At 43.3% G+C, this 13798-nt stretch overlaps 1 protein-coding gene across 13 annotated transcripts in view; it reads left to right on the top strand.

The window, feature by feature from the left end:
* The first annotated feature begins 1084 nt into the window (after nt 1-1084).
* Nucleotides 1085-13798, top strand: part of KCNC2 (potassium voltage-gated channel subfamily C member 2) — a 223601-nt gene continuing 210887 nt past the window's right edge. For 2 of the 13 annotated variants that reach the window (XM_070454212.1, XM_070454213.1), the window contains exons 1-2: nt 1643-1926; nt 3087-3765. In XM_070454212.1, the coding sequence (XP_070310313.1) occupies nt 3106-3765 (660 nt within the window). In that variant the 5' untranslated portion in view covers nt 1643-1926; nt 3087-3105. Of the gene's footprint in view, nt 1159-1640; nt 1927-2209; nt 2260-2298; nt 2505-2595; nt 2616-2757; nt 2779-3086; nt 3766-13798 lie in introns of those variants that run through there. The other 11 variants (XM_070454216.1, XM_070454218.1, XM_070454208.1 and 8 more) reach the window with 10 other exon arrangements.

Here is a 13798-nt window from a genome sequence, read left to right as displayed (position 1 = left end):
TTTATACTTTCACAAGACTAGGTAGGTTGTTATTACACATTTACTGTCATACTGTTAGTAAATTTCTTACAAATGTATACTTACCATATTTTCTTGCATTAGTTTCCTAGACATCAGTGCCCTTCCAAAGATCTTTCTTCACTTTGTTTAGGTATTTACAGTCTTAACAGGGAGGAATTTTCTTTAGTGAGTTGTTTATAGTTAAGTGCCTATCTTGTAGTACTGTATATTGCTAAAACATTTCCATTAGTACTCACAACTCTTGCTCTTTCCACAGTGTCTATGTTAGTATCTGTTCTTCAGGCACGCTTTCACCTACTCCATGGACTTCAACGTCAATCCCATCAAACTATCTCCATGGGCTGTGGTCTCTCTCTTCCAACCTTTTCTTTCTAGAAATATACACACAGTCACAGAAACGCACCCTCTGTTTGGTGGTAAGGTCTAATATGGGTTGAACTGTGTCTTAGGCTCCCCCTCAAAGCTCCCCCCAATCACCACAGCCCCCCAAAAGAGATGTGGGACTCCTAGCCTCCAGTACCTCAGAGTGTCCCTTTCTTTGTGGTTAGAGTCTTTACAGACGTGATTAAGTTAAAATGAAATCATGAAGGTGGGCCCTAATCCAGTATGATTAGTGTTCAAAGGAGAAATCTGTTCACAGAGACAGGCGTGCATAAACGGAAAATGAGGTTGAGACAAAGCGCGAAGACAGCCATCTATAAACCGAGGAGAAAGGCTTGGAAGAGGTCCATTCCTCACAGCCCTCGGAAGAAACCAACCCTGACACCACCTTAATTTGGAGCGTTGAGCTTCCAGAACTGGGGGATAATAAATTTCTGCTGTTTATAAAACCCAGTTCGTGGTACTCTATTATTGACAGCCCTAGCAAACTAATACAGGGCCCAATTAAATTTTTATAAAGGGAGAAACTGGCTAATGAGATCACTGCTTTGGTATTTGGATATCTGTAGTTTGTCTTTTTAAGCTTCTGATAAACCTGACTTTTCACTTGCTAGAGCCTTATGTTCCTGGAATAAACTTTTAAAACTTGTTTTGTTTTATATAACCATGATGTGGTGACTGGAGACCTACATTTGACTGAAAAGAGCAAGCCACAGCCATGGATAAGACGCCGGAGACCGGACTCACTTGTCACCTGTAAGTAGAGCTCGCTCCCTCCGGCTGCCATTAAGAAAAACAAAACCAAATCAAAAAACCGCGCTTGGTCTCAGATTTTCGCTCTCACTTGTTGGGAGGGGTGGGGTAGCGGGAAGAGAAAGGGTGTGGAGAGTGGGGTGTAAACAGGGCGGACAGCCGCTCCAGAGAGGGCGGGGACAGAGGCTCCCTGAAGGAAAGGAGCTGAACCTGGTTGGCACAGCCGCGCTTCCCCAGACCCACCCGCCGCCCACCCGCCGCTCTGCGCGCTCCGGGCTCGGGCGCAGAGGCCGGCGGCTAGCGGCGCGGAGGGGCGGCTCCGGCCGCGGCCGCCTGGGGGGCGGAAGGAGACCTGCGGTCCGCGCGGGCGGGGGGCGGGCTCGCCTGCGGGCGGATGAGCCCCCCGGCCTCGGGTGGGCGGCGCGGCGGCCGCTGCCGGCGGGGTCGCGGCGCGCCGGCGGGGCCCGCCCCGCGCTCCATGGTCCGCCCAGCCCCGCGCGATGCTGCCTCTGGGCGCCGAGGTCGGCGCGGGGCGCGCCCGCCGCTCGCGGAATGAGGGCGGGCGGCGCGGCGCGCGGCCGGCGGGCGCTGTCTCCGAGAGCCCGGCCCCCGGGGCAGCGGCCCAACCACCTGCACCCGGAAGACGCCAACAAGTAGTTTCTCGTTGGCGCGGGGCGGCTGGGCTGGGCGTCGGGACTCAGTCGGGCTGCCCCGAGCCCCTCGTCCGCTCGGACGCCGGAGCAGCAGCACTTTCCTCTCGGTCTCCTTAAGGTAACTAGGGGCGGCAGGGCGAGGGGCGGGTTTGCAGGGAAGGACGTGCAGAGCCCGCGAGGCAAGCATCCCCGCTCCGTTCTGCTCCAGGAATGGAGAGCCGAAGCCCCGGGGACAGGTGGCTGGGAGGTCGGAAACGGGGACACGGTCACCAGGACTCCCAACTCGGTGGTGCAGGGGGCGTGCCTCCAGCGGCTTGCCCTCGGGGAGCCGCCCCACTCGCCCCTCCTGGGAAGCAGCCCCTGACTCTTCTCCGAGAGGCGTTTGTTTCTCTTGCGAAGGGGGGTTGGGGTGGGATGCGTGGATCACTTCTACTCTCCAAAATGGATTCTAGTGAGTCGTTTCCCAAGTAATAATAATTTGCACAGCGATCATGTGAAAAGAAAACTGGATCAGGAAATTAGGCAGAGGTCTCCTTGGTGAAAGGCACTAGCAGGGACGTTTGTTTTTGCTCCGACTTCTGCGTTCGGTCTGTTTGCCTGGCCCGGGAGGCAGAGGAGAGGTGAACCGAGAACAGGTCGTGCGGAGGGCAGTCCCCGGGAGCCTGGGAGCGGCGGGCCGCCCAGAGTTCACCGAGGGTAGGCGTTTGAGGGGGGCTCGCCGCCCAGTCCGGGGGTTTCTCACCCAGCACTGTCAAGTTGCCTGGGCACAGAGAACTCCTTGCCTGAGGGAACTGCCTCCCGGAGAGGGTAGGGGGAAGCGGGTCTCCCTGTGAGCGAGGAAAAGGAGCGGGCTGGGGAGAGGATGGGGCGGGAGAGGAAGACGCGGAAGGACCTCGGAGGGGAAAATGAGGGGTTTGGGTAGAGAGCCGGGGAGGTGTAGGGACTGGAAACGGGTTCAACTTGAGAGAAGGTGAGGGGTGAGAAGATGCAGGAGGCAGAGCTGAGGGAGAAAGGTGTGAGGCTGGGGGAGAGGGGTCGTGAAAGGTCAAGGAAGATGGGCACTGCTGTCTCAGTTCTCTAGAAACCCGGGGAAGGCTCAGTGCTGCTTGAGGCGGGGACGGGGCTGGGCGGCGGACTTCTCCAGGGAGGCCCCGTGGCCCCTCGCCTCCCCGTCCACGCTGCATCTTGGGGTGCTGGGGCTGGGAGTGGGGGCGGGGGACACAGCGCGCCTCCGCCAGCCGCGCTCTTTAACTTGGCGCTGTGTTCGCCTCCCCCCAGTCATGTCTGAGGCACAGAGATGGGCAAGATCGAGAGCAACGAGAGGGTGATCCTCAATGTCGGGGGCACCCGGCACGAAACCTACCGCAGCACCCTCAAGACCCTGCCTGGGACGCGCCTGGCCCTGCTCGCCGCCTCCGAGCCCCAGGGCGACCCGCTGCAGCCGCCGCCCCCTGCGCGCTCGCCGCCGCCGCGGCCGCCCCCGCGGTCCCCCGGGCCGGGCGGCTGCCTGGAGGGCGGCGCGCGCAACTGCAGCGCCCGCGGCGGCGACCACCCCGCCGGGGGCGGCCGCGAGTTCTTCTTCGACCGGCACCCGGGCGTCTTCGCTTACGTGCTCAACTACTACCGCACCGGCAAGCTGCACTGCCCGGCCGACGTGTGCGGGCCGCTCTTCGAGGAGGAGCTGGCCTTCTGGGGCATCGACGAGACCGACGTGGAGCCCTGCTGCTGGATGACCTACCGGCAGCACCGCGACGCCGAGGAGGCTCTCGACATCTTCGAGGCCCCCGACCTCCTCGGCGGCGACCCCGGCGACGATGAGGACCTGGCGGCCAAGAGGCTGGGCATCGAGGACGCCGCGGGCCTGGGGGGCCCCGACGGCAAGTCTGGCCGCTGGAGGAGGCTGCAGCCCCGCATGTGGGCTCTCTTCGAGGACCCCTACTCGTCCAGAGCCGCCCGGGTAAGGCCAGAGGCGCCCCCTTCCCTGCTGCTCCAGCTTCTCCTAACCCCTCTGCTCTCTCTGCAGAGGGCCTTGGGGAGCAGCCGGGGTGTCCCTAATTGGGAGGTGGGGGGCCCGTCGCTCAGGGCAAACTCAGGGCCCCCCTCCCTCGTTCCCTTTCTACCCCCTACCCCCCGCCCCGTTCCTCTCAGCCTCCCCCTTCTCTCCTCCTCAACTCAAACGGAGATTTACTTCCCCAGGTGGGACCAGCAGGGCGAATGTCCACTACTCTGGGCAAGTCTCTTGGAACCTCGTTCTGAAATCGCTACCATGCTTCCTGTGGAATTTCTTTTTCTCTTTTATTCCAACCTTTTCTTGAGTTCCGAGGGTCCTCCAGGCCTTCCGATCATCAGGGTTTGATCTTTCCAGTGAGGTCTGGCACTCCTGACTCACCCAGAGCAGTGGCCCCACTTAGGAATCTAATCTGAGGACAGTAGAGAGGGAAACGGAATATATGTCTGTGGCTGGGCCGGGAGATGAACAGGTTCATCTTGGAAAGAGAACCTCCTGAATATCGTTTGGTCCTGTCTCCATCCGAGGGAGAGCAGTGCTGAGTCCGCTTGCCCCAGTGAGCTGACAAGATAGCCCACCTGCGCAGTGAATTTTGGAGTCTCTTGTCTTTCCCCTTGCGCTGTGTCTTTTACAGGTTCAATGCTGACTGGACACTTCTGTGACCCTGGTTCAGTGGGAGTCTCTTAATTTAGATTGTAGGCAACTTTATTTTATTCTATAGATTTTGATCCCATACTCAATATTGCTTTTCAGTTTCTAGTTTGAGTGACAGTTTAAATTTAGTCTTTGACACTGGATTGATTCTTCAAAATCCCAATGAAGAGATGATAAAAGTAACTAATAATGGTTACTCTAATTTTAAAGGAAATAAAAGAAATAGAAATAACCCCAAATTATGCAGCATGTGGATGGCTTTTGATTATATGTGAGAATGGAGTACTGTATTTAGTTAAATCTTTGCAACTGCATGTGTCTGGTTTGCTTCTGACACCCAGAAAAGATCCTCCTTGTGCAAAATGGGAATTCTCCCAGCTTGAGTTTGGCTCCATCCTCATCATTGTGTTCCTCTGCATGTCAGAAGTCTCTGCATCTGAGACATTGTGCAGCTATCTGGTAACATGTCAGAAGATGTGCTTCTGATACCACTTTAGAAGTCCAAGCTTGTATTTTGTTTGCAAGTTGATATAGACTATCAAAGAGACAATTTAAAGCATTGCTACTTTATGGGATCTGGTATTTAAGTGCACACATAAATTCTATTGTGTCCACATTCTTATATTTGAATATAAAATTAATAACTTCAACTCTGAGATCTTCCTTTTAAGACCATTCTATGAATTCAGCAAGAGTTGGCATTCAGGAAAAAAAAAGTTCACTTATTTATTTATTTAAATGAAATCACAGACTCATGACCATTATCTTTGTTGTTTTGGATTCCAGCTGTGTGCCATAGTCCAATTGGTGACTAAAAAGATAATCTGCATTTGTTTTCAGACTCATCGTATAATTTTGTTATTTTATGTGGTATAAAAAACCAGGATGTTTTATTATCTTTATTCATGATAATAAAATGCACTTTTTGTAGGCTAGGTTGCACAGGAACAGCTTCAAGGTTATTACTGCTATGGAATTTGGTTCTATGAATTAATGGTCCAAGGGTAGTGTATTAACTTGAAAATTGTTTTTTAAAAATCTTACTAAGATTTTATTGTAATAATATTAAGAATTTGACCTGCATCTATTTTAGGTGAGGAAAAGAACACAGATAGATTAGAGATTAATTTAAGTTCAAAGAGCCATTAGAAACAGAATCAGCTGAGAATGAGAGACCTGGAAAATTTCGTTGAGGTCACCTCATGAGGAACCTGTAGTTTGCAGATGAGGAAAATGAAGACTGCAGATGCTAAGTGATGGCCAAGGTCACGGAGCAAGTTATTAGCCAAGCCAAAATGACGCTGAAGGCCTCGTGACACCCTTCCCAGGCCCTTTCCACCGCAACCACTGATTATAACTGACTATCTGGCTTGTGAAATCTCTGCAGGTAGTGTTGCTCTTGAGATTTAATGCAGCATAGGACAGTCCTTAGTCTTCTAACTTTGAAAGGTCATCTATGACATGTCTCTGTGTGTGTGTATATGTGTGTGTGTATGCATACATATACATTTTTTCCCCAGTCTTCGTTGCACCACCCAACATTAGAGTGCAAATATGGGATTCCAGTTTTCTTAAAATGAACCCTGTTCTAACTTTTGATTTTTATTGACCAGTTTATATGTAATGTTTTTCCTTTTTTTCCCCCAGATTGGCTAGCATTTGTGGGACTTGTCTTCAGAAAAATTCCTTTTCAAATTATTAAGGGTCGCTTAAAAAAGAGTACTCAGAAGTCACCATTCTATTTACATGTGATTTAATATTTTTATGGACACTTATAGTTCAGATGATTGACTGACAATATTATCTGACTACTTTGGTAAATAGAATTACATTGGGAGGTCACTGGATGAAATTATATTTTTCATGGACATGATTCTAGGAGACATAAAATCAATTATCAAGTGGTTTGTTTCAGCTGTGGTCTTACTGATGTCATTCTTAATAGAAGTATTTAACTTTTATAAACCCTTTTTCATTTTACATTAGTTCATCTTTTATTGATGTACTTGAGATGAACAATTTTAACTGTGCAAATTCTATTTTCAATTTGTTATACTTGTTTCATCATTGTCCTTATCCTTTCCCAGTATTGAGGGGAGTGACTTGATTATATAGTAGATTTGTTTACTTCTAACTTATATAGTCTAAAGTGGCCCACTGAAACAACAGTGATAGGAACTAGGTAATTGAATTTTGCAACATTGTGTTTTTGCCTTTCGTTTTGGTTGGCATTGCCCCCTCCTCTGTTGCTTTTAATTTATGATGTAAATACATATTTGAGCAGTCTAAATTGTTCAGGTTAACTTGGTAAATAAGTTTATATTTTACATTTATGAATTGTATCCTTAAAAATATATTAGAAATTTATAAAAATTTAAATATAAGTTGTCATGGAAACCTGCTGTGGAGAAAATGAGATCTGGAAAGAAGAGAGATTATCCTGTTGATGGCATTGAATGATATTTACAAACAGTAAAAAGCATTTAAATGGTTTTATTTCCACAGAATTACTAAAATATACTCCTTAAAACTATTAAAATTTAAATTGAATATCTAGAATTGGATTCAGAATTGCATATATGTAATTTACTTTTTATGGGACATTTTTTCCTCTACCTCAAAGCATAAAACAGGAAAGGACTGATCTTCTAAATAACTATTCTCTAGGTTTAGACATAGCATTTAATTTTAAAAATTATAATATGGTAAGGACAATTTGAGTCATACAGTAAGGTTAAAGAAAGAAAATGTATTAATTCTTGTTTTGTGAGCCTTGCTCCAGTTAAAAGAAATAATGGCCAAATAAAGCTTGTTTGTAAAATATTAATTATTAAAATTTTAGAATTTTCTTTAGTCAATTAATATTGTTTCTGCAGTCTTTGTAGACCAGAAACTATATAAGATACTAGGAGTGTGTGAGCAGATATGGTACTTTGCCCTCAGTAAGCTCACCACTCTATTTATAATACAATATTTCCTAAAACATTATCTATTCAATTAAAAGTGCAACAAAATAACAACAAGCAAAATTCCAGAGATACTAAAGATGTTTCCCTTAAAAAAAAAAAAAAACTCATGTGGAAATGTTGCTTGAGATGTGCAAGAAACTACTGCATTTGGAAATGATGATCTTGGTAATTCCCTGGTGGTCCACTGGTTAGGAGAAGCCGGGGCTCAATCCCTGACAGGGGAACTAAGATCCTGGAAGCTGTGGGGTGTGGCCAAAAAAAAAAAAAAGAAACAACTGTTTTATGCTTTTGTTAGTCTTTACTGTATTATGAAAGTGTTAGGCTTTTTCAGCCTTGATTTTTCTGTTTTCAGAATGATTTATACGCTCTCTCTTTGCAATATTATTGAAGAGTATGAGACAAGCTGTACTTATATCAAACAACTGAATTATTTGCAGAGCAAACAACTGAATTATTTACAGTGTGTTCGAGTGTCTTCATCCCTTCTATTTTAATTAAAAGTTTGTTGTTGTTTGTTCAGTCACTAAGTTATGTCTGACTCTTTGTGACCCCATGGACTGCAGCTCGCCAGGCTTCTCTGTCCTTCACTATCTTCCAGAGTTTGCTCAGTTTCATTTCCTTTGATTTGGTGATGCTATCTAACCATCTTTTTAATCTCACAATTAAAAGTTATGGCCAACCACATGACAATGCAAATCCAAACTTCAGACCCCTAAAAAGAGTCTGCTGTTAAGAGTCTGGTGTGTTTGCATTTGCTATATAAGCATCTAAGTCTCCCTTGACTTTTTCCAGGCCACTAATTATACAGTTCACAAATATATTTAATTTTATTCATATGTTCTGAGCATTGGATAAGATTAGAGAGTGCCTCATTCAACACATAATTTAAAAAACCAAGTAACTTTAGTAGAACTGTATTTTTGGTAGTGTATTTGACCCCAAACTAGGTGACCTAATCAGTTGCTGGGGCATTATCATGCCAAAGGTGAATAGTTGGACAGTTTATGTATGGGTATTTTTTTTTTTCTGTTCTATTTTCCCAAGAGCTAATTTGTAGACCCAAATTGACAAAACTAAATGAGAGCCAGAGAAATTTTTCTTCTCTGTCAAGAAGCTTATTTTCAAAGCAACTGAAAACGAGGAAATGTGTAGTTTTATAAAAAATTCAGGTCAACCTTTCCCATTTAAAAATATGTATATTACTATTTATTTTAACTACTGCAAATAAAGTAAATGCAGTTTTCAGATCTAATTTTTATTTTCAAATTCTGAATCATTTACCCTTTTTTATTATGGCAACCTTTAAAAATATATCTGAATGAAATAGTGAAGAGGACTAAAGGACTGATATAGTATAAACACAGATCGCTGCAAGGAAATATATAGTGGCAAGATAATCTAAACTGTAACCATCAGTAGATTATATAAACTTGATCCAGTTCTTTTTGAAGTATGAAGGGCTTTTCTTTTGGAAAAACAGTCAAGATTTTTTTATGACAGGATAACACTGCCTTTTGCTTTTCTTAGAGTTTGAAGGGTGGTGATTAATTTTAATACTGTGTAGTCAATATTTTCACAGAAGGTGACTAAAGTGTGGGTGTTGGGAGGAGAAGGGAGTGGAAGTAGAGAATATATGGAAAGAGCACTGGAAAAATGCCTGAGTTGGAACCCATGAGTCCTAGGCACTAATTCTGACTTCACAGTTAGCTGTGTGACCTTTGAGAATTTACTTTGTCTTTCTAATTCTTGATTTCCTTTGGCTTTATTTTGAAAGAAAAAAATGGGGATGACACATTGGTCTAGATAAGTATTCAAACTTCTTTCCAGCTCCGATATTTTGAAGTTTAGAGGAAAAAATAAGCATAGTGACTGCTAAAATTCCCTGGGTAGGGGAAAGAGCATGTCTGCACTCATTTTGATTGTCCTCTAGAGACCATCGCACTAATAAGGTCATCTAGTATGGATTTCTTTAGTTGTTTGTTTTTTTTTGGTTTTAACTTTCTGCCCTTTTCTTTTCCTACAGCTGTTGGGTAGCTGCTGCTCTGGTTACCATAGAAACAGGTTGGCTCCTAGCTTCCTGTTTCCATTGAAAACAGCTTTCTTTCAACCACATATTGATCTCAGGAAATCATTTTGCTGTGGCTCTGTCATGAAACCCATAAAGATGATCGGCTCTGTCATTTTCTAAGTCTAAGATTCAGTGCAGGTGTATACCCATCCACCCACAAGGGTAACTGATTAGGTAATCTCAGTTTTATTTCCATTTGAAAAGTGCCTTGTCAAAGACACCAGCCTTTTCCCCTTCCCATATCTCATAGAGAAGGGAAAGCCTTATTCACTTGAGGATTTACAGATATGCCTAACACATTTAAGTGTTTACCAAATAGTGTCAAATTATTCAGTTCTAATCTTTTACATAACTCATTCAATCAGGATAAGATAGAGAATAGTATGCTGTCTAGCACACTTTGTAAGTTTCTATTTTAATGTACTCACTAATGAAGAATATTTCAAGAGAAAAATATATATGTATTATATAGTGCACCCTATTTCTCTTTTGAGAAAAAATAGTTTTTCTATTTCAGCCTATACATATTTGCATAAAAAGATATATTCACTATCATAATGTAGATACATACTCCGTGTTTGTATATATTTATAAAATGTTTATATGGATAGTGAAGGAAGAGACTCATGGGAATATGGCTTAAAGTTTTGATTGAGAATATTTGTGTATGAGCATATGTGTATTATATATTATGTGGTATATAATCTTTGAATGTGGCCTCTCTAATTGGCTCAATGGTAAAGAATCCACCTGTCAATGCAGATGCAGGTTCCTTCCCTGGGTCAGGAAGATCCCCTGGAGGAGCAAATAGCAACCCACTCCAGTATTCTTGCCTGGGAAATCCCATGGACAGAGGAGCCTGGTGGGCTATAGTCCATGGTGTCGCAGAGAGTCGGACACAACTGAGCATGCACACCACCACACCACACCATCTTTCGATGACATTGGTATGTGTAACAGACTTCTGTTGTTCATGAGACTTAGAATTGGAAGGAAACTGGTGATGGAAGGAAACTGGTCATTGTGTCAGGAAACCTGATACAGTGACCTTAAATCACAAAAAAAGCAGCTGACTTGTTCATAGCCATGGCTAGTTAGTCACAGTATCAGGGTTAGAATTTAGACCTTCTGACTCCCGGCACGCTTCCCATTCCATCTCGATTGCTTAGTCTGGACTGGGTTTAATATCAGGTGCACAAATTTTAGCTTTCAGAAAGTAACAAGCCGTTAGAAATAGTTGGGGTAGAGTCTGTCCTCTTCAATGTCCTATTGTTCAACAATAGCAGGGAAATTGTCGCTATCATGTTATTCTATTTCCAGATACCCTTCAGATGCATCCTTCCATTGCTGCCTTCTCTATGAGTTCTACATCTTAATGTTCTACTACCTTTAAAACATCAAAACTAATCTGCCTGTTTTTTCACTTACCTCCTATTTTATCCCTTTATCCTTGTGTGTGTGTCTTTTGTAATATGTTTTTTTGGCTTTATTGCCTTTGGAATTTTTAAATGAAACACTTGTTCAACCTATTGGTGACAGTTAATGTTTCATAGAACATTCTCTTCTCACATGTAACTAACCAGATCATGCTTGAGTTTTAGTTCAGTTCAGTTCAGTCGCTCAGTCATGTTGCACTCTTTGAGACCCCATGGACTGCAGCACTCCAGGCCTCCCTGTCCATCACCAACACCCGGAGTTTACTCAAACCCATGTCCATTAAGTCGGTGATGCCATCCAACCATCTCATCCTCTGTCATCCCCTTCTCCTCCTGCTTTCAGTCTTTCCCAGCATCAGGGTCTTTTCTAGTGAGTCAGTTCTTCGCATCAAGTGGCCAAAGTATTGGAGTTTCAGCTTCATCATCAGTCCTTCCAATGAATATTCAGGACTGATTTCCTTTAGGATGGACTGGTTGGATCTCCTTGCAGTCCAAGGGACTCTCAAGAGTCTTCTCCAACACCACAGTTCAAAAGCATCAATTCTTCAACGCTCGGCTTTCTTTAAGGTCCAACTCTTACATCCATACATGACCACTGGAAAAACCATAGCCTTGACTAGATGGATCTTTGTAGGTAAAGTAATGTCTCTGCTGTCTAGGTTGATCATCACTTTCCTTCCAAGGAGCAAGTGTCTTAATTTTGTGGCTGCAGTCACCATCTGCAGTGATTTTGGAGCCCCAAATTTTGGTTGGGTTCACATAGGGATAGCTGGTAAATTAGAGTGAAGATGCTTGGAGCTGTTTTTAAGATCTAAAATGAGATTTATGTTTTTTGAGGTCAGTAAATACAAGACTGAAAAAGTTTTCCTTCAACCTTCTTTAGTAGATAGTTAGCCAAAGGTGGTGCTTCCTTCCCTATTGGTGGAATGTAAAGCAGACCTATAATTTTGTGTGTGTTTGAGAGAAGGCATTTGATAGGAGTCAAACAGAAGAAGGCATTTGATACGGGTCAAACAGAAGAAGTTGCTGGTAGTTGGGGGAAAAAGTACTCCATAATTGCTATTGTTACTTGACTGACCTTTTCTTCTGAAAGCTCATGATGATAGAGACATCTGTGTAACCTGACATTTTCTCAGTGTTCATGTATTAAGAAAACTCTATGCAGACACCTCAGTGTCTTAATTTTCTGTTTGAAGACACTGGTGGGTTTTCTATCAGAAATTAGAGCTTTGCCATTCTTTCTGCATCTGACAACACTGTTGATGTCTTTAAAAACTGGAGCAAAAGTCAAGACAGCCCTTCTTGGAAAATGTTCTGTGATTTAGTCCCAGCAGTGGAAGATGTTCTACTTTGAGTTGTCTCCATGGAAAAAGTCTCAGTGATGAAAATATGCTACCTTTGGCCACAGATATTCTCTTCCTTTATGCCAAAACTGTCCAGAATTTTAAAGTCATTCACTGAATGATAAAATGCAAAAACTTTTTTATATAAAATGATCCTAAATAATATTGTCAAGATATCCAAATGACAGTATTAATTCTAAACTTAAGACAGCATGTTTATGTAAAATCTATTTGGATGAATATAAGGAGCCTGGCGGGCTATAATCCATGTGATTGCAAAGAGTCAGACACAACTGAGCAATTGTCTCTTTCACTTTTCAGTTATTCCTAGTGCAGTTTGTCTGATTGGGTTCAGTGAAAGGGCCAAGGATTATTCACAATTTCTGTAAATTTTGTGTAATCTTGTTTGTAAATTTTACTACATAAATTCAGATATGGGGTTGCTTATTTTTATATTTATTGATTGAGGATAAAATGCCATTTGCTTGAAGTGAATATTATATAATAACTGAATATTATATGATAACTAACAAAGTAATGGCTTTGAAAACTATGGCAAAAGGAAGCTTCCTTACTGTATTAATTTGGATAAAATTGATATTTAGGAAAGCAGAACAGTACATCATTACAGTTTGATTTATTGTTTCAATTGTCCTGCTTCCCTCTTGAGGTGAACAGTGAGAGGGCAATTATGAAAATTATCATAATATTCTTAGTGAGACCCATCTTTCATATATAAATTGAGTAGGAAATGGATAGAACAAAGGTTTAGCTAGCCCTTTTTTGTGCCAAGAGATTCTAAAGTACCAAGTAGGCATTTTTTTTTTTTAAAGCTACAACTTTACCATCAGACCTGAGTGAGCTATCAAGTTTACATAAAATGATTAGTGGGTGCATCAAAGTTGAACAACCATCATATTTGTATCATGATGGAGAAGCATTTGTGAACTTATACTTAATTCCCAGGTTGAAAATGGTGTTCACTGTGCTTTGATATTTAGAGTACAATGTTAGAGATATAAAATTCATGCCAAGCAATGAAATCAAATGTATTTTAATGCACTAATAGGCTTCAATAATCAAAATAGGTTAGTCTCAATTCAAAAACAGAGTTCTTTAATTGTTCCGCTTTCTTATGAGAGTCCACTGCTCAGTTTTTAGTTGTAATATGTGCTTACTGTCAGTTCTTTAGTTTTTTAAAATTTAGTGAGTATTTTCAATACCTATTCATTTTTCTCTTTACGTATTAATCACTGATTTCATTCATCTCAGATTTCTCTAGTTTTGAGCACTTGGCTGTGCTTCAGTGCTGAGTTTCTTTGTTTGCAGCCTTTTGTGTTTCCTCTGCCTTGGCTTGCATTGCTTCAGTTCAGTTCAGTCGCTCAGTCGTGTCTGACTCTTTGCGACCCCATGGACTGCAGCACGCCAGGCCTCCCTGTCCATCACCAACCCCCGGAGCTTACTCAGACTCATGTCCATTGTGTCGGTGATGCCGTCCATGAGTCAATTCTT

Source organism: Odocoileus virginianus, chromosome 24 (assembly GCF_023699985.2).
Source record: "Odocoileus virginianus isolate 20LAN1187 ecotype Illinois chromosome 24, Ovbor_1.2, whole genome shotgun sequence".
Classification (NCBI taxonomy): Eukaryota; Metazoa; Chordata; class Mammalia; order Artiodactyla; family Cervidae; genus Odocoileus; species Odocoileus virginianus.
The sequence above is the reverse complement of the archived record's forward strand: the minus strand, read 5'-3'. Positions and strand labels throughout refer to the sequence as shown.